Raw genomic sequence first — 19,925 nt, 5'->3', positions numbered from 1 at the left:
GGTTTAACAGATTGTCAGTTACACAAAAAGTTTTTGCTTTACTTCCCTGAATTCCTCCCATGTCAAACTGTGACAACAGGGAATGGGGGTTATGGTCAGTTCATCAACCATGGTTTCTCCTGCTGCTCAGGGAGAGGAGTCGTTCCCCTGTTGTACCATGGGGTCCCTCCCACAGGAGACAGTTCTCCACGCACTTCTCGGATGATGCTCCATCTCAAGAGCAGCAGCTCTCTGCGACCTGCTGCAATGTGAGTTCATCCCACAGGCAGCAGTTCTCTCCAAACTGCTGTGGCATGGGTCACTCTTCCACGGGGTGCAGTCCTTCAAGGACAGGCTGCTCCAGAATGGGAGTAGGAACCCTCTCTCCATGGGTCTCCCATGGGCTCACAGCCTCCTCCAGGCATTCACTTGCTTCGGCATGAGGCTCCTCCACAAGCTGCATCCCAGTGGATCTCTGCATTCCTGTGGCCCTCCTTGGGCTGCAGGGAGACAGCTGCTTCACCATGGTCCCCCACCACAGCCTGCAAAGAAATCAACTCTGGTGCCTGGAGCACCTCCTCCCCCTCCTTCTTCACTGACCTTGGTGTCTGCAGAGTTGCTCTTCTCACATGTTCTCACTCTGCTGTTCTCTGGCCGTAATTAAAACTGCGCCCCAACTTTTTGTTTGGATTTCTTCTTAAATTCGTTATCACAGAGGCATTACCACCACTTCTAACTGGCCCAGCCTTGGCCAGCAGCCTGTCCATCTTTGGAGCCACCAGGGGTTGTCTCTGCTGGACACTGAGGAAGCTTCTAGCAGTTCCTCACAAGAGCCACCCCTGTAGCCCCCCTGCTACCTAAAACCAGGCCATGCAAACCCAATACAAGAATGTACCTGGATTTTTTATCATTGTGCCCCCCCCATTCACTTTTACAAAAGGGAAAACCGTAGATGTGGAATACAGAACATGAGGAGGCGGTTAAAACCCTAATACAGGAATTAAGAATCTATCAGTTGCTGTGACCAGTACATCTCCGGGACCCCATTATAGAAGATTGGGATTTTGTTGAGCATTGTACCTACTGTAACCTGTTTTAAAGCGGCCCAGATAGACCCAAGAGACCTTTAATGTTCAGTTTGACTACTTTTAAAGAAACAGAACAGAGATATTCCAAGTGGGAAAAGGGGCTTTTATCTTTAGTCTGAGCAGTAATACAAGCTGAAAAAAATGCATCAGGAACAACCTGTGCAAACCAGAGGACCCTTTAACTTGCTGGAAGTAATCCTAAAGGGTAGTCCTCCCCTAGAAGGAATTGCACAAAAATCTACATGCAGGAAATAGTATGCCTACTTGACAGGAATTGCAGAGGGAATAGAATTAACTGAAGGACAAGCTAAAACAACCACATTTCAAATGCTTATAAATGCAGACCCATTAGCATTACACCAACCTTTCAAATCCTCACCAATTTTAAATGCACCTCCCTTTAACAAACACTGGCAGGAGATATCTAGATATCTGTTTCACTGGTGCCTCAGCAAGTAGGATAAATGGTAAATGCCAATACAAGGCTACTGCATTAAACATTAACACAGGCAAACAAGTAAGAGAAGAAGGTGAAGGTAGTGCACATGTAGAGAAATAGCTACATGACAGAAGTCATGTAGACATTCGCTTGTTAGCCGACCAGGAGCTGAGAAAGTACCGAACACAACTAGTTTGAGTTTTTGCACCTGCAAGATAGCATATCCTTAAGCCTAGCTGAGTATAATAATGAGTAGACAGAGAGACGTGAGAAATAGAGTATGTAAGCCCAAAAGAATGAAGAAGAGTTGATAGTATAGTTAACCAATAAATCGCTTAGCTTACAGAATATTCATAAGCTTATTATTTGCTGTATAAGTGTTTAATGCTCTCTTCAATAAAAAGAACTTGCTTATCACTCATATTGAGTGTCCGAGTCTCCCCTCACCAACAAATAGCTCATCCCCGACAAACAGATCATTTTCTGCAACATGCACAAGTAGGAGAAATAGAAATGGTTGTTCTTGCAGCTGAGAACGGAGAAAAACTGATGTATGTAGACTCCTATGCTGTTTGGGCTGGCACCACACAGTGACTCTGTCAATGGGAATCACTGAACTGGGATGTAAACAGATTTCTGGTTTGAAGAACTCAAGATTGGAAATTAGTGCTATATATAGGCAGAAAAACACCATTCAAGATGGGATAGGTGAAAGTTTATGCCAAGAATGATAAACCAGTCACACATTGGAATCAAAAGGTGGATGAACTGACTAATATCAGTGAGATAAAAAGAGGACCACTTAAATTCTGAGTGGTATCAATTGGGAGAATGACTGCATCAGAAATTAGGTCACACTTGGTAGAGAAGCAATTTACTTTGCTGAACAGAGTAAAGGTGGTCTACCCGGCAAATTGATTCTATCCGGCCATTCAAACCATCTGCAGGATATCAATACATCCTCACAGGAGTGAAAGTGGTCTCCAGCCTACATATGGCAACTAAGAGCCATAAGGCCAAAAAAAAGGCATTTGGATGAAATGCAGTATGGAGGCTGTTGGCTTTCAAGCTTGACTACCCCAGATACCATCCAAAGTGATAATGGTGCACATTTCTCCTGTAAGGAAGTGAAAGAATGGGCTAAATGTGTGCTGTGAACCGCGGTATGTCTGCATAGCTCCCATGGCGAGCTGGATGCTATTTCCAAACAGCAGCAGGCTGTGTGTTCCTTCCATCAGGGAGAACAGGCTGCTGTGGCCATGGGTGCGCTCCTGGAGCAGCGGTGTGTTCTCAGGGTCGAGGCACTGCGGCTGCAGGCACAGCTGAGTGCAAGCAGCAGTGACAAATTGGTTGCTACGGTTACTGCTACAGCAGGTTGGTACGGCAGGCAGCGCAGGAAACACAGTGGCAGTGGCTGTGCACGGGAAACGCAGCAGAGGTGGCTGGCTGCAGTGGCACCCACTGTCGGGGAGACAGAGGAGCGTGAGGTCGTTGCGATGACAAGCTGGTTTGCAGGAAGAGTGAAGCAGGGCAAAGCAGGTACAGGCAGGAAAGCAGGACCACAGGGAGGAAAAAGCAAGGGGGGGCAAGCAGACCCTACAGGTGAGCCCCTGCTCCCTCCAAGGTACCCAAAGAAAAATGGCTCCTGTTGTGTTGCAGCTAGCTGCTTTTATGTGCTAAGGCTCCTCCCATAGCCCAACTTCTCGAGCATTTTTTGTGGGCACTTTTTGCATGCATTCTTCGTGGGCATCCGGGCATTTTCCCTGTCAGCAAGTAAGGGGGTCACTCGCAGTCCAATCCTGGAGGCTTTCTCTGCCCTGATTGGCTGCCAGGCAAAGTCTCCCTGGGTACAGGACTGCCAGTACATGCACAGTCCCTATAGGAATCTCCCACTTCATGTGTAACATATGTTGAGGCATAAACAAAAATCAGATTGATCCCTCTCAATACCTCCTTCAAAAAATGGAATAGGTGTTACAAGGCCAGTAACTGTTCAATAAGTGTTATATTAAAACAGAATATAGAAAAGGAAGTAGTACACACGTGGCAATATAGCCACAACTGTAGTTGGGATAATGTATATCGGCACAACAAAAACTAACTTAGCCTCCACAATGCATTTTGCTACCTCTGAGACCCCCAATAAGACTACCGAAACCTTATCCCCACAGATTTCTAAAATTGGACCCTATGCCATCAAATATACAGGCCAGCAATAAGTGCTATTTAATCCTTCATGGTCCCTCAAATGAGTAGAAATGTCAATACAGATCAATATCTCTGCAATTAAACCTGCCTGCTCACCACTCCTCTCTACATCCTATGCAGGGTGGTCAGCATGGCTGCATGGATGGACCCTCACCTCTCCAAAACGATCCAGGAGAGATGTGACCAGTATCCTGAGGACAGGATTAGGAGTAATAGCATGGATGCTGAAGTCCTAGCAAACAAAATAAACTCAGTAACAAGTGATTTGTACCAATTGGAACATCTATTACAATCTTCCTTACTAGCATTAGGAACTACCCAATGGCTCTTATCAGATATATTACCTCAACAGGAGAGGATTGACAAAAAGGATCACCAGCTAAGTGAATGCTAGCTCTTAGTTGAATCCAAGCTCAACTGTGGATGCAATCTATGGTACCATCAATTATAAGAAAAGGTAAAGCAAGCACCTTACTCACTGAAATTTGAAAGAAAATCTGGGATAATGCAGCTGAATTTGAAAGGGAATTCTAATTCTGGTAGTATTTAGTAAATTTCACTTATGACCCCATCAACAATAAGGCCACAGCATTTGTCTTAACCATACACAATGTTTTAGCATATACCATATACCTGATCATTGTGCTAGTATTAAATCACCATGAAGCTGTTCTAGCCATTAGAACATAGAGCATGAGCCTAACAAAACAGAAATAAATGGCAAACTAATGATGTTAATGCATGCATTATATGAAGACAACAAGGATTTATTTGTGAGAGTAACACCAAAGCCCAAGACATTTGTCTTGACACTGAACAAAATGTTTGTCATTTTGAAATACATCCTGATGAAACCCTTGAAACTGTACTCATATATGTTGGATAAGGATGTGTTTGTATGAAAACCCTTTGTGATTTCATTTTTGTGGATAACATTACTGTAGATGTAAACAATCACTCAAATGACTCACGTTTGTAACTTTAGTTAAGTTATTGGATGTGACTCATCTCCTGTTAGTTCTTATCAATTGTTACAATCTAATTATATGTTGAGCGAAGATTTATTGCCAACTCCCATCAGAATGAATCTTACATTGGTGAAGAAACTACTACAGCATGATGACCCGTGTCAACTGCTAGAACATGTCCAAAACGATGGACACAAAACTCTAATCATGGTTTATCATGATATGGAAGGGATACACCATGTTTTAGAAAGAGTGAAGAAGGATGAAAAACACCTTGTTGGGAAACTCTTCTTGGATGGTCACCAACAGCAACAGGAGTGTTTAATCTTATACGTCACTCAGTTGTGATTTTGCTGACTCCAACTCTGATATGTATATTGCTTATAATTATATTGCATATAAAGCTTTAGTACATGATAAAACAAATAACACAACTTCAACCACCCAAAACATACAAATCAATGAATAACAAATAACAGTGCTTCACTATCTACTTACCATGGATCTATCACTACACAAACCATCTGTCGTTGCATGGCATCCCCGAACGGGTAATAATTAGCATTGACTCCACAATTCACAGAAGGCTGATCAAACCATCTTGATTAAGAAACCCATTGCTTTTATAGACAGTTACAACACAGGTGGAATTGATTGGTCCTTCAATCAAAACCCATCACCATTGGCTAATTAAGAAACCACTCTTTGGTAAACAAATCTCCATAACACATTCTACATGTTCACAATATCAGGTGCAGCAAGTTAAGATAAGAATTGTTTCTCATTCTTTTCTCTGATCTTCTCACAGCCTTTCCCAGGACAATGCCTGGGAAAGTTGTGTGTTGCTCTCTGTGGCCAGAGAGCTGCTGCCACAACCATCAATTATACAATTTATGGCACAGAGGCAAGACCATTCTGTGAAGGCAAGATGAATTGACTATAGTCATGGGTTGGAGTATGACTGTTGGGAGGAAAGGGTTAAAAGTGGAAGAATGGCCAGAAGGATGGCAGAGGACAGTAGATTCAATCAAATGACCTTGCAGCTGGGAATGCTAAACCCTGGAAATAATAGCTAGGAAACGCCATATATTATGCCTACTGCTGTTTATCCTATGTCTGCTATGAGAAGTAGAATCTCTGTGTAGGGATAACATAGGTGTTTGGAGAGACTTGGAAGCTCTCTCATGGACATGCCTGAGCTCTGTCTTGGGAGAGAGATCAAAGCACAGATCACAGCATGGTGGTAAAACTACATGTGCGTGGGCCCCTGATAAATGGGTGCAAACAGCAGCCCCGCCACCCACTAGCATGGAATGAGTCTAACAGTTGCCTGCATTCCTGCTTGTGTGTCTCCTCCAGCTAGCGAGGTAATGAAATAAAATTACTCTTTGCATATGAGCTGTGGTTTTGTGGTTGTTCCAGCTGCCTGCCTGCATTAACTCACACAGTGACAGTGTGCTTTCATATAAGTCCATCATCTTACTTAATAAATAGTGGACAGCCCATGGCCCATTGAGCTCTCCTGCATGGCAGCGGGCTGCACACCTGGATCTCCCCTTAAGTAGGGACACCTTTCAAGGTTACTCCTTGAGGTTGAAAGATTCCTTACTATTGTAGCAGCGAGCCCCTGAATTGGGAATAATGAGCATTGACTCCATGATTACAGAAAGCTGATAAATTGCTTTATTCTACTATACTATTAAAAAAACCATCACCCTTGCAGATAGTCCGATACAGACTTCTACCAGATTGGTCAATCAAATCCAAATACCATCACCAGTGTCCAATTAAGAAATCACCCTTTGGTAAACAAATCTCAATAACACATTCCACATGTGCACAACAACAGGTGCAGCAAGTGAAGATAAGAATTGTTTCTCATTCTTTTCTCTGATCTTCTCACAGCTTCCCAGGAAAACCCTGGGAGAGAGCTATGTCTCTCTCTGTTTAGAGGATATGTGATTTCCACACCTTACCACAATAGATGCTTGGTGATTAATAGCATGCTAAACTTTGAAATCTTAGCTAAGTGATACAAAAGACTGATTCTGCACATATAATCCTTTAGACATAAACTGTTGATCAAGTCTGAGACTAGGATTGGATTCCACTGAACCTAGACTCCTCTCTGAGGAGTTCAGAAAGCAAAGGAGTCCTTTCTGAACCTCATGACTCAATGGAAGGGTCTTCTCAACCACTTTATCTGACTGTGTCCTCTATGCAGTAAATAATCAAGTGTACCTTGCCATCAAATCTTGTCAAACCAGTCACATTTACCATTAAATCTCGTTAACTCAGTGTTTTATATCAATAAATAAAATTATTGTTGCTTCTCTAAGTGAAGTGCATCATTCCATTCACAGCAAGACAAAACTCAATTCTGTTTTGGGCCCCTTTCAGCAAGTCACCTTTCCTGTAAGGGTCAAAGATCATTTAAATCAACCTATCCAAGAATCCTCCAAATACTTGAAGGGACTATCTATCCTTACACATTTTCCATTACCTCTAGGTAGCTCTTAACATAGACTATCTCAAATTGGAAGGGATCCATAAGGATCATTAAGTCCAACTCTCTGCTCCTCACAGGACTACCTAAAACCAAACCATATGACTTGAGGGCATTGTCCAGATGCTCCTTGAACTCTGGCAGGCTTGGTGCTGTGACCACTTCCCTGGGGAGCCTGTTCCAGGGATCAACCAGCCCCTCAGTGAAGAACCTTTTCCTAAGGCCCAATCTGAACTTCCTGTCATACAGATGCATTCCATTTCCAGGCATCCTATCACTGGTCACCAGAGATGAGATCACCTCTTCCTTGCTACCTGACCTTGAGGAAGTTGTAGACTGCAACAAGGTCATCTGCCTTCTGTTCTCCAAGCTGAACAAACCAAGTGACCTCAGCTGTTCCTCATAAGTCTTGCCCTCAAGACCTCTTACCATCTTGGTGCCCTTTTCTGGATGCAGTCTAATAGTTTGATGTCCTTCTTAATATTGAAGTGCCCCAAAATGCACAAAGTTATTACCGCGACCTGTGTGGGTCGCAGTTGGTGAGAGAGAGACGGTGAATCTTGTTTCTTGATCAGAAGGCTGAATTTATTAAGATATGATATAATACATTATAATTATACTAAAAGAATATAGAGAGAGGTTTACAGAGCAGCTAGCTAAGCTAGGAAGAGATAGAAAAGAACCCACAACAAAGTTGTGGCCAAGGACTCAGTCCCCTGGCTTGAACTGGTGATTGGCTCTTAATTATAAACATAGAAAATGAGCCAATCAAGGTGAATCCTATTGCATTCCACAGCAGCTGATAATAATTGTTTACCTTCTCTTCGGGGGCCTCTGGCTCCCGAAGACACAGAAATATGAAAGGAAGGATTTCTGTGGAGAAATGTCTGCGACATCTCACCTTTCTAAATTGTATAAAAATAAAAGAAAAATGCTGATGTGGAATGAACAGGAAATTCCTTCACCTATAAAATATAGAATACTAATAATTCACTAAAACAATCCTACAGTATAAGAAAATTGCAAGAAACAATGCAAAGAGAATTCAAGTCCATGCAGCTGAGTTTCAGGAACAGTCCATCAGCTGAAGTTGTTTCTTTTGGACATCTGAGAGTCCTTTTTGGTCCTGAAAACAACTTGCTGCAAAAGGAGTTCCATCAATAGTTATCAAAAACCATTGACAGTCTTAATACAATTTGAAACAATTTGAAACAACTTGAACAATTTTGAAATGTCCTTTCTGGCCTTTCAGTGCTTCAGAGCTGCTGCCCTCTTTTTTTTTTTTTTTTTTTTTTTTTTTTTTGATCAAAAAGCAAAAGAGCAGCAGCCGAGCAGAGCAATGCCAGAGAAGGAAAGGCCCTGCCTGGGGGCCCTGGCCCATACTGGACCAGGAACCCCAAAACTGGCTCACACAGGGGGACCCGGACCAGTAGGACAAACCAGAATCCCCAAAAACGTCAAGAGGCCTCGCAGTGGGCCCGGCCCAGGAATTTCCTGAGCCCAGCATCCCAGGCCAAACCCATAAGGAAGGCTGCGCATTCCGGCAGGCCTGAACTTTGCTGCTAGCACAATGGCAGCACGGGCAGTGAGACGCTTCCTTTCCCCTAAACCACTGAGGCATGCCAGCAGCAGGGAAATAGAAGCTGCCCCGAGAATCTTCATCTCGGGTCTGGGAATGTTTGTTTCCCACAGCATCACGGCACCACCCCCACTGGGCTGGGGACCAAAGGCAAAACTTTCGGGAGCCCCCTCCCCCTCGCCGCTAGGGCACAAGAGAGGCGGCGGCCTCCATGGGACAATCCCCGAAAAACCACCCCCCAAACCGCCGAGCTTGAAAGCCGGCAGCCGGACTGCCACAACAGTGAGCTGGCGGGCAGCCCCTGCTCCACTGAAGGAGAGACCAGCCTCCAGGGCGGCTGCTGGGACGTCCGGTGGAAGCAGCGGGGACGGAGCCGGAACCGGGGAGGGAGCCGGAACCGGGGGGGGAACCGCGCTGAGCGTGGGATCAGCCGCGGGCTGCTTCGAGGGTCCCGCAGGTTCAACTCCGTTTTCTGCTGCTGACTCCGGGGTCCTCTGCGGAGGCGCAGTCGCAGTCGCCGTCGCAGTGCAAACCGGCAGCAGCGGAGCTGGGAGAGACAGCGGAGCGTCGCCGTTGCTTAGCAACAGGTCAATCGACGGAAGTGCTGTCTCTTCGGCCTTCTCCGACACAGGCTCTGGCGGGGGCAGGGAGGCCGGTGAAACCGCGGGCGGGACCTCCTGGAGAGGCGGAGACGGGATCTCCTGGAGTGACGGCTCTAGCAGGGCTGTGGAGGAAACCTCGGAGACCGGTGCCGCCCCCGTTTCTGAAGGCGGAGTCTGAGAGGCCGGCGCTGGCTTGAGCGGCCGCTCCCATCCCCCCGGAGAGAGAGAAGGGGGGGAAGGAGAACACTCCATCTGAGCATGCTCCGGAGCAAGAGTAAAAAAAACTTCTTCGCGCCGCGAAGTTTCGGCCCCCCCCGCCGCGAAGCGGGGGGGGGAAAAAACCCAAAGTCCTCCCCCACCGGGTCTTCTGCCAAGGGTGGTGGAAACGGAGCTTGGCCATAACAGTTAGATATCCATTGAAAACAAGCTGCTCTGCGCTTCAGGACTGGGAAAAGCTTTATAAATGCTGGGTAGATGGAAGGCAACACGCGTCCCTCCAGGTAGACGCACTGGATAATCGAGTCCATGCACTCCCAGACAAAAACATCCAAAGCATACAGAATATCAGTAAAGAACCCAAAAAGCTTTGCCCATCGAAAGAACCCATAGATATCTGTTTTTGACAAAAAACAACCATCTTCTCTGCACCAATAGTTCCAGAGGGCAATAAGCTTTTCCTCTGAAGAGGAGAATTGAATCTCTTCTGGCAAGGCATGGGTCTGCCATACGAACAGCCACAAGCTACGAAGGGCTGGTTCATCAGGGATAGAAAAGTGAACAGTACCTTTTGAAAGAGTCCAGCTTGCTCTGGCCAGCTCCACAGGTCTGCTGCTCTTTTCCATCATCTTTCCTGATGATTTTCCAGAAGAAAGATTCTCTTTGTGGTCAGCCTTGGCTGTGAACTCTGTCCAAATCTTCAGTTCTTCAGCTCCTGGCTTGAATCCACTTTCTGAGGTCACTTCAAAGCAACCATCAAATGCTACACATACAGGATTTTTACCCAGTGCAGCAATTTTGCTCCTCTGGTCTTATCAGATTAATTTTTGCTCTTACACGAGGGGTCACCAGATATTACCGCGACCTGTGTGGGTCGCAGTTGGTGAGAGAGAGACGGTGAATCTTGTTTCTTGATCAGAAGGCTGAATTTATTAAGATATGATATAATACATTATAATTATACTAAAAGAATATAGAGAGAGGTTTGCAGAGCAGCTAGCTAAGCTAGGAAGAGATAGAAAAGAACCCACAACAAAGTTGTGGCCAAGGACTCAGTCCCCTGGCTTGAACTGGTGATTGGCTCTTAATTATAAACATAGAAAATGAGCCAATCAAGGTGAATCCTATTGCATTCCACAGCAGCTGATAATAATTGTTTACCTTCTCTTCGGGGGCCTCTGGCTCCCGAAGACACAGAAATATGAAAGGAAGGATTTCTGTGGAGAAATGTCTGCGACACAAAGTACTCAAGGTGAAGCTGCACCAGTGCAGTGTAAAGGGGGACAATCATCTCCCTCAACCAGACAGAAATGCAGTGCTTGATACACCTCAGGACACGCTTGTCCCTTTTGGTTGCCAGGGCACATGGTTGACTCATAATCAACTTGCCATCAATCCAAACTTACAGATCTCTTTCCACAGGGCCTCTCTTCCCCCAGTTTGGATGTTTTACATCAGTCCCAAACACTTAAAACAATATCCTACAAATCTTACCTAAAAAGATAAATGGTATTATTAATAAATAAATGCGCTTACTGTACTTGAATCAGAGAAAGGATTGTACTCATCTAGTCCTGGTGGAACATTTCTTGTCACTTGTGTAACAGAAGGATCCTAGAAGGGAAAACAGTTCTGTAAATGTATGCATATGTATACAAGCAACAAGTCAACAGATATCATCATATCGTATAAAACTCTAAAAAAGTTTATTTTCACAAAAAAAAAAAAAATCCATCTCTGTCTCCAAAACTACATCATCCTGAGCTTGTTAAATACCTTTATCCATAATCTGAATGAGGGGATTGAGCTTACCCTAAGTTTGCAGACATCACCAAGTTGGATACTGATCTGCTTGAGGGTAGGAAGGCTCTGGCAGAAGGATCTAGACAGGTTGGATCAATGAGCCCAGACCAATTGTATGAAGTTCAACAAGGCCAAGTGCTGTGTTCTGCACTTGGGTCACAATAACCCCCTGCAGCACTACAGGCTTGGGGAAGAGTGGCTGGAAAGCTGCCCAGCAGAAAAGGCCCTGGGGCTGCTGATTGGTAGCCAGCAGAACGTGAGCCAGCGTGTGCCCAGGTGGCCAATAAGGCCAATGGCATCCTGGCTTGTATCAGAAATAGTGTGACCAGCAGGGCTAGGGAAGTGATTGCTCCCCTGTCCTCAATATAGGTAAGGCCACACCTTGAACACTGTGTCCAGTTCTGGGCCCCTCACTCTACAGGGCATTGAGGTGCTGGAGCATGTCCAAAGAAGGGCAACAAAGCTGATGAAGGGTCTGGAACGTAAGTATTAGAAGGAGCAGCTGAGGTAGCTGGGGTTGTTTAACCTGGAGAAAAGGAGGCTCAGGGGAAACCTAATCACTCAACAACTACCTGAAATGAGGCTGTGGCACAGTGGAGGTCGGCCTCTTCTCCCAGGCAACTAGCAATGGGAAAAGGGAAAATGACCTAAAGTTGTGCCAGGGGAGGTTCAGGTTGGATATTAGGAATAATTTCTTCACTAAAAGAATGTTAAAGCATTGAAACAGGCTCCCCAGGGAAGTGGTAGAGTCACCACCTGTTAAGGAATAGTTGGAACCCTAGGTTCTGAGGCAGTCAGTTTATTACAGCTCGAGCTGGGTGCCTTCAGAGAGGGACCCTAAACTGATATCCAAAGATTTTTAGTTTTTTAATATTTATTATATATTTGTAGCTTTGTAGATTGCTAATGCATGGTTGTAGCTCCTAGTACTTTTCCTACACTTTTTCCTTACATTTTGGAACAATAAGCTAACCTTCTAACACATTCCTAAAATACTGTTTTGTCTTATTTTGAAGAAGAGAACCAAGTGCAAAGGCATTCTATTTTCCAACCAGAACCTGGAAAGACATAACAAAGTGGAGTAAAGAAGCCCCTGAACCAATTTCATTGGGGTAGTACCCGGGGAAATATTACCAAACATACTAAACTTCTAATTGGACAATATATGATAGGTTTACTAATCAACTAACCTTATAAAAGTTGTAGAAATACTGTATCTCATGTGGGTTTTGCCATATTGTCTACTTGAAGGCTTTTAAGCAAAGGTTTGCTTTTATATTATCATTCTAACATTGTTTGGGAAGGTTTGTTCTATTTCTGGGCAACAGAACAAAGAAATCCCTGGGCCTTGATGCCCTTAAAGTCCGTGCACCCTATCTTCACACGCTCTGCATGCATCTCTTGGTCCGACAGCGATTTCAGGTCTCGGATCTTCTAACACCTCACTGGATTCTTTCTCCATGTCCATGTGGGCAGACCATTAACTGCTCTTATCTTCCAGCTTGGGCCAGCCTTGAGGCCAGGGTCTCAACCCTTATTTGAAGGTATCCAGTCTTTCTCTGTTTCCTCCCCTGCTTAGCCATTCATGCTGACAGAGTTCATTTAGAGTTCACCTATGCTAACTTCTGAGTAGGGCATGCTCATGCTAAGCTGTAAGCAAGTAGCAATTCATCTTAAACCTACACAATTAATTTCTAATATTCTATAAGTAAACTTATTTTAATCCCCAACACCATCCCTGGAAGTGTTCAAAAAAGGAATAGAAATGACACTTCACTTTATGGTTTAGTGGGTATGGTGGTATTTGGTCAAAGGTTGGACAAAATGATTTTCCAATTTTAATGACTCTATGATTCTTATAAAACTAGATTAACACAGTCTAACAGAAACACCATGTCATACATTTGATTTTTAAGGGGAAAATGCTCTCAACAAATAAGGGAAGACAACTGTCTTTCTTTGTTGACCATTGGACTCCACAATTGTACATCCAAAGAACACAGCAAAAAAAAAGTTTTCTGTAAACTCTTGGTTTCCCTACCCAGAAGTACCTCCAACACCTTCAGCAATAGGAAAAGGATTTCAGAAAAATGAAGCTGAGGAAACAGTGTCCCATAATATCAAAAGCACCTCTGCTTCAGCTTCTACCTGAACTGGTAATATTAACAAAAAGATGTAATTTTTTCCTCCAATGAACTCTACAGTAAAATAAAAAAAAATGCTTAAGGTTTAGCTTGAGAAAACAACTTCAAGAATTAAATATTTTTCTGTGCTAGAGAGAGGCTGGCTTGATTCTGCAGAAGAGCCAAAGTACCCACTATCATAGACCACACTAACTTCCTAAGAAGAAAAATTGTACTTATTTCACGTGATGCCTGGTTTCACTACATTGCTTCTGTGGCTTAATTTAAGGTGTTTGCATCTTCAGAACATAAGAATGGATAGACTACCTGGATGTCCAGGTGTAGGCTGCTGGACTTGGAATTGTTCTGAACACATCAGTGAACAACTGATGCCAACAGGAACTGCACTTCATAATTCAAAACTACTTAAAATATTTCTAAAAAATTAGACTTGATATCCCAAGGAATACACAGAATTACTGTGAACCATTCACCTTACACACGTTGCATCTCACTTTAAAAATGGAGCCAATGCAAACTCATCTAAATGCAGCAAGAATAACTACAAAGCACTCCTACTTATTGCTGCAGAATAATAAAACACTGAATTTATAAGTTAATCAGGATGTGAGTAATGAACATGTAGAACAAATGCTGTGCAGGACCACATGCTCAAAGAAAAAGTGGCATTTAAATGAATGCTATCAAATTTGTATGTCATGGCATGTATCCTAGTGGTTAAAAAAGTGATAACTATGATATTCTATTGGAATAAGTAAGTGTACATTGGCATAACTTATTTTTCCATATTTGATATTTCACCTAGATAATAAAGTTAAAATGCATTCTTTTTTTACGGCTTTTTTGAATATAAAGAAAGAGAAAAATGCCACAAATACAAGTTCCAATAGGTGATAATATACAGACACCAACACAAAGCTGCAGCATTGCTGGAACCACCAAATATCCAGAGACCTCAACCCGCTGCATGATTTAAGTGATTAAAAATTCAGCTACCCTCTGCAAATACAGAAAATAGGGAATTTCTAAGAAAGATTTTAAATATCTGATGTCAGCTGCTGAATGCAACAACTGTAAAATGCCTTGTCCAATCTGAGACTGAGAATGCTATGTCCTAGTGGACCAGTACTTCTACCCGAAATGGACCTGCCTTTGCACTAACTCCTTGCCACAACCTGGTTGTCTTCAGCCACCTAGCCATTTCCAGTCCCTGCTCCTTAAGAGTGTTGATCCCACTAATTATCATCTTGCTCACTCAACTTCTTGTTCACTCCTTCCAGTTCACAAGTCCTTCTCCAGCCTTATCTCTCCTAAGCTTCTGCCAATTCAGCACCTTGAGTTTCTGGTCTTTTAATTTAATTATTAGTCCTACCAATCAGAGCATAATTTAAGTATAGGCCATTTTTCATAACCAGATATTGTAGCTATTGGTGCACTGAAGTCACATACAGTCATTTCAGATGACATTTTAAGGATCTGAATTAGTTCAGGAGACCGGAATTTTAACAAATCAGCACAACCTAATTAATTATTTTCCATCTAATCTTTAATTTTATTTGCTCCTTGCAGTCCCTTCCCCATAATATCAATCTCAAAAGCAAAGATTAGTATCACACTTGGTATAATGAGGAGTCGGGTACAAGCAGCACCCCAGTGTTTACATAAAAAAAAAAAAGTCAGAAAAAAACCCCAAAACCAAACAAAAGAAAACCAGAAAACCACAGCACATATATCTCAAACATATAGAACTATTAAAAATGTCTCCTATGCTAGTGCATACAGACCCGCTGCTGTCCAAGGCTAACCCAATCAGTAATGGTGGTAGTGCCTCTGGGATAACATATTTAAGAAGGGGGCCTGGGAGGCAAACTGCTGTGCAAGGGCAGCCATAAGTGAGAACATGTGAGAAACTCTGCAGACACCAAGGTCAGTGAAAAAGGAAGGGGAGGAGGTGTTCCAGGCGCCGGAGCTGAGATTCCCCTGCAGCCTGTGGTGAAAAGTATCACATCTGAATAATAATAATTGTTAAAAGAGAGATAAATTAAATAGCCACTGACTCAAAACCAACAATATTTTATGATCAATCCAAGCCAGCAAATACTTGAAAAAAGAAGTTCTGTTTTATCAACTAATTTTTTTTACTTTCAGGAGATACCAAAACTGAAAAATAATTTCCTTTTAGACTTCCAAAAGAATTAACTACCCAAAATACTGAGCAAACTAGAGGTTTCTGCTTAAGCTTTATCTTCCCAGAGAACATATTTTTTGATTCAACATCAAGTAAGAATATCTGCTGTAATCTTTTTATTAAAAGGCATGAGAATAGACACGGAAATCTCACAAAGTAGATCACAAAAAATAAGTAAAACTAAAATATTAAACAAAAAAACTGCATCTATCTTTAGACCTTGGCAATAACTCTTCCACATGATGCTCCCCTCTCCTTTCCCTGCCATACTAATGACAGGAATAAGATGAATCTGTCTTTACAAACGTATTGTGTCAATCTGCTGGGAGATTGTGGACACTAACCTCTAGCGACGTGAATTTTTTGCACACCATCTGTGATTTTACACAAGCACACGAAGCAGCTTCAAAGGTAAAGAAAAGAAATAATCTCATTATATAAAACTGTTCCCTCCTCCCGAGGCCAGCACTACCCCACAGCGCTGCGCCTTCCTGACCCACCGCGGCTGAGAGCGACCTCCCAGCACACAGCAGAGCCGAAAACACTCCCCTCTAGGACACCCGTAGCTTCACGCAGCTTGTTCTGCTCCCGCCGCGGCACTGAGGAAGGCTCACGGCATCCCTGTCCCCCGCTGCTTCACCTTGAAAGGATTATTGAGGTCCGGGTCTGCAAAAGGATTGTTGTCGAAGTCCGACATGGCAGGCGCAAGCGGGTCGCTACAATCACTGGGGAGCCGCTATCACCAACTGCTGCGACCGAAGTCCAACCCCAACAAGCCAAAGAACAAAATGGCTGCACCGGAAGCGAGATTGCGGAGCGGAAGCGCCCTGGAAGAGAAAAAAGCTCCCACTCCCAGGGCGAGCAAGATAGAGTAGAGGTTGGAAGAGTTTTAGCTCTTATATACGTAGCTCTAGTGACTCATGTAATCCGGTGACTTCAGTGGGAGCAATTCAGGTGCCCAACTCCCAAGGAGGAGTTTCACAATTAGAAAAGATACATGATTAGCCCAGGCTGTCTCCTCTCAACAAGTTCTTTCTACACCTTGCTTTCCAAAGAGTAGAATTTCTCTTTTTGGGCTAGGTAAGAACTTCCTACTTGCAATTAACCATTTCTAATTTTTGTACAAGATATAGCTCATAAATACATCCATTTGATTTTTAATATGCTAATAAGTTCATTGAAAAATAAGTTCCACTATTGAATGGGTGAGTTTAAATAAAAAATACCCAGCCTCAAAGAATTGGCTTCATTCAGTGATTTTCAATAATTCGGAAATAATTGCCTTCTTAGCAAACAAAATTGTCTTAATCTGAATTGGGCATTTTCTCAGAAAGAAGAGTTTAAACTTCAACAAACAGTAGATTTCAAGTGCTTGTGCAAGTACTGTATTTGTATGCTTGTGTATAAAAAATCTTGTGTGAGGAAACTTAAGCCAAATCCTGGTTCTCTCAATTTTCTATCACTTGTGGAATTTACAATGTTTATGCCAACCTCAGGTGGTGGTAAGGAGTGTTCAGATCAACTGAGAGGAAATGGACTCAATGATCTTGAAGGTCTCTTCCAACCTAGTGATTCTTTGATTCTGTGAAAATCCATCAGGTTTTTCTCAATCCAAAATGCTTGAATGCTGAGTAGGCAATCAAGTGATGTCTTGAACATATCTCTGTCCCAATCAAGTAAATCACAGTTTTACAGAGGATGTACCTTCAAAAAATAAAACCAAGCTGTAACAAATAACTTCTGAAAAAATGTTTCCTTTCATTAAAATGGAGAAGTCTATGCAGTATCAAATGCAAGCATACTTGTTAGAATAAAGAGGGATGGAGAATGTCAATGTGCAATGTTGCTATGTGAGCACTTATCTAAGGTTCTGTTACAGAAGTGACGCAAAATGAATGGCATGGAAGATTGACCAATTGCTAGAAAGTCGTGTAGAAGAAAGAAGCACGAAAACTCCATGGTAGTGTAAGTGCAAGGTACAACTTCAAATTAGATTATATGCAGATACTGGATTTAAAGTCTTCCTGAAAGTTTAGGGAGAAGGCACTTAGTCTGTTAGGTAAAACTACCTGAAGAGTTATTTGACAACAGCTCTTAGAAGAATTTAAAATAGTTAGAACATTTTTTCTAGGTTCTACAGCAGACAGATTTACTTGAAAAATGTTGAAAATATTTTAACTTAGGAGAGAAAAAAGAGAAGTGTGATAATCAGGCATTTCCATATAATACTTAAAGGTCGTGAACCACAATATTCCCCAATATCTTTTTTTTTGCTTTAATTTAAAAGAAAAAAAGCGTGGAGAAGATAGGAGAAATGGCAGAAATAACAGCAGCATTCAGAACTCTCAAAATCTGCTATGTGCAGGCTCCTATTTAATCTTTCTTTCTCTTTCTTACAATCAATGAAGCCCTGGTTTTGCAAGATAATAAATCCAGTTTCAGTGTGCTGATTGCTGAATCTCAATCTCTTGTTTCCATCATTATTGTGCTTTAACTCCATCTGGCAACTAAGTACGATGCAGATGCTCCCTCCCTCCACCCCGGTGGGGAGGAGAATCAGAAAAAAATTAAAACTTGTGGGTTGAGATAAGAACAGTTTAATAATTGAAACAAAGTAATCTACAATAATAATACTAATAATGCCAATTATAATAACAACAATAATAATTGCAATGAAAAGGAGAGAGGAATAAAACCCAAGACAAACAAGTGATGCACAATACAGTTGCTCACCACCCACTAGACCAATGCCCAGCCCATCCCTGAGCAGTGACTGGTGACTCCCTATCAACTCCCCCCAGTTTATCTACTGAACACGACATTCTATGGTATGGAATATCTGTTGGGCCAGTTCAGGTCGGCTGTCCTGGCCATGTTGCCTTCCAGCTTTTTGGAAACCTCCTCACTGGCAGAGCATGAGTCACTGAAAAGTCCTTGACTTAAGTTGAGCACTACTTAGCAACAAGTAAAACATCAGTGTGTTATCAACATTATTCTCATACTGAATTCCAAAATACAGCACCGTAGCAGCTGCTGAGAAGAAAATTACCTCTATCCCAGACAAAACCAGGGCAATCATACAAATTGTTGAGCCAATATAAACTTGTTTAAAGTAGTCTGAAGAGGTAGCTTTAGTATTATCCTAGGAGCAAGGCAGCTTTATCAGTTCTGCTGTTTTGCTCTTGCACCCTTTTCCGAAGGGTGAACCAGCGTAGTCAGCTCACAGACAGAGATGCGTAACCAAGCCAAAACTCTGGGGTTGCCTAACGGGTGCAACAGTGAATGCTCACAGGCTGGTGAGTGTCTTGCCATTTTTATGTGAACCCTGACCACTTTCTGAAGCTGAACACTTAGATTTTCCTATTTTGTTCCAGAACTGTAGTGGGATATTTTGAATTCTTCCCTGTGGACAGTTTACCTTTTCAGAGGTAGGAGAAAGATTCCCAGAGCCATTTCAGCGAAGACTCCAAGATGAACTGCACGAACAGAGGTGCTTTAGAGCCAAGGATCACGCTGAGGGAGCGAGGAGAGCTTTCCTACTCTACAATACCTTGATACCAGAGCAGAGAAAGGCCCCCCAGCCCCTGTCCCGAGGGGAAAGCGGTGGAGCCGTGACTCAGAAGTGACTGTGACTCAGTGTGGGCAGTGTCAGCAGGGACAGTGCTCACCCCCACCCGTACAAAACCCTCCCCCAGGGATCATGAGCGGCTTGGAATGTGGTGAATGTAGCAGGCCAACAAAGGCATGGTAGGGTGCTGCATCTCAAGTAGTTAGCTCAGCTGGTAGTCATCACCCTTGCTGAGGAAGCTCAGATATGGTGTCCACTTGGATAAAAGTTGCTTCCTCTGTGCACACCAGAAAGGACATGGTGACCCACCCACGAAAGCATGCAGAGGTCCAGGTCTCAGTCTGCAGGGAGTGCCAGAGCCTGGTGCTGCTCTCAGAGGACAGCAAGGAGAACAGCAGTGTGAGGTGTGATCAGGTGGACGATCTGGTCAGCCTGGTGGCAGAGATGAGACATGAAGTAGAAAGACTAAAGTATCAGGAACTCTGAGGAGGAGATTGACTGGTGGAGCTGCACTCTACCATGCCTTAGAAAAAGGGACCTGCTGTCCACTTCACAGGAAGCAATGGATCCCCCTACCCTCTCACCACCAGGTGGAAGGAGGGGACCTTACAGCTGAAGGGGAATGGAAACAGGTTTC

At 43.3% G+C, this 19,925-nt stretch overlaps 1 protein-coding gene across 3 annotated transcripts in view; it reads right to left on the bottom strand.

Annotated features, from left to right (window-relative positions):
• The window catches only part of LOC132086173 (secretory carrier-associated membrane protein 1-like), a 105,702-nt gene extending 89,209 nt beyond the window's left edge, over window positions 1-16,493 (bottom strand). For 2 of the 3 annotated variants that reach the window (XM_059491642.1, XM_059491643.1), the window contains exons 1-2: window positions 16,361-16,493; window positions 11,122-11,199 (exon numbers count right to left, since the gene is read on the bottom strand). In XM_059491642.1, the coding sequence (XP_059347625.1) occupies window positions 11,122-11,199; window positions 16,361-16,417 (135 nt within the window). In that variant the 5' untranslated portion in view covers window positions 16,418-16,493. Of the gene's footprint in view, window positions 1-7,772; window positions 10,509-11,121; window positions 11,200-16,360 lie in introns of those variants that run through there. The other variant, XM_059491641.1, reaches the window with a different exon arrangement.
• Between the last annotated feature and the right edge of the window lie 3,432 nt (window positions 16,494-19,925).

Source organism: Ammospiza nelsoni, chromosome W, assembly GCF_027579445.1.
Source record: "Ammospiza nelsoni isolate bAmmNel1 chromosome W, bAmmNel1.pri, whole genome shotgun sequence".
Lineage (NCBI taxonomy): Eukaryota > Metazoa > Chordata > Aves > Passeriformes > Passerellidae > Ammospiza > Ammospiza nelsoni.
The sequence above is the reverse complement of the archived record's forward strand: the minus strand, read 5'-3'. Positions and strand labels throughout refer to the sequence as shown.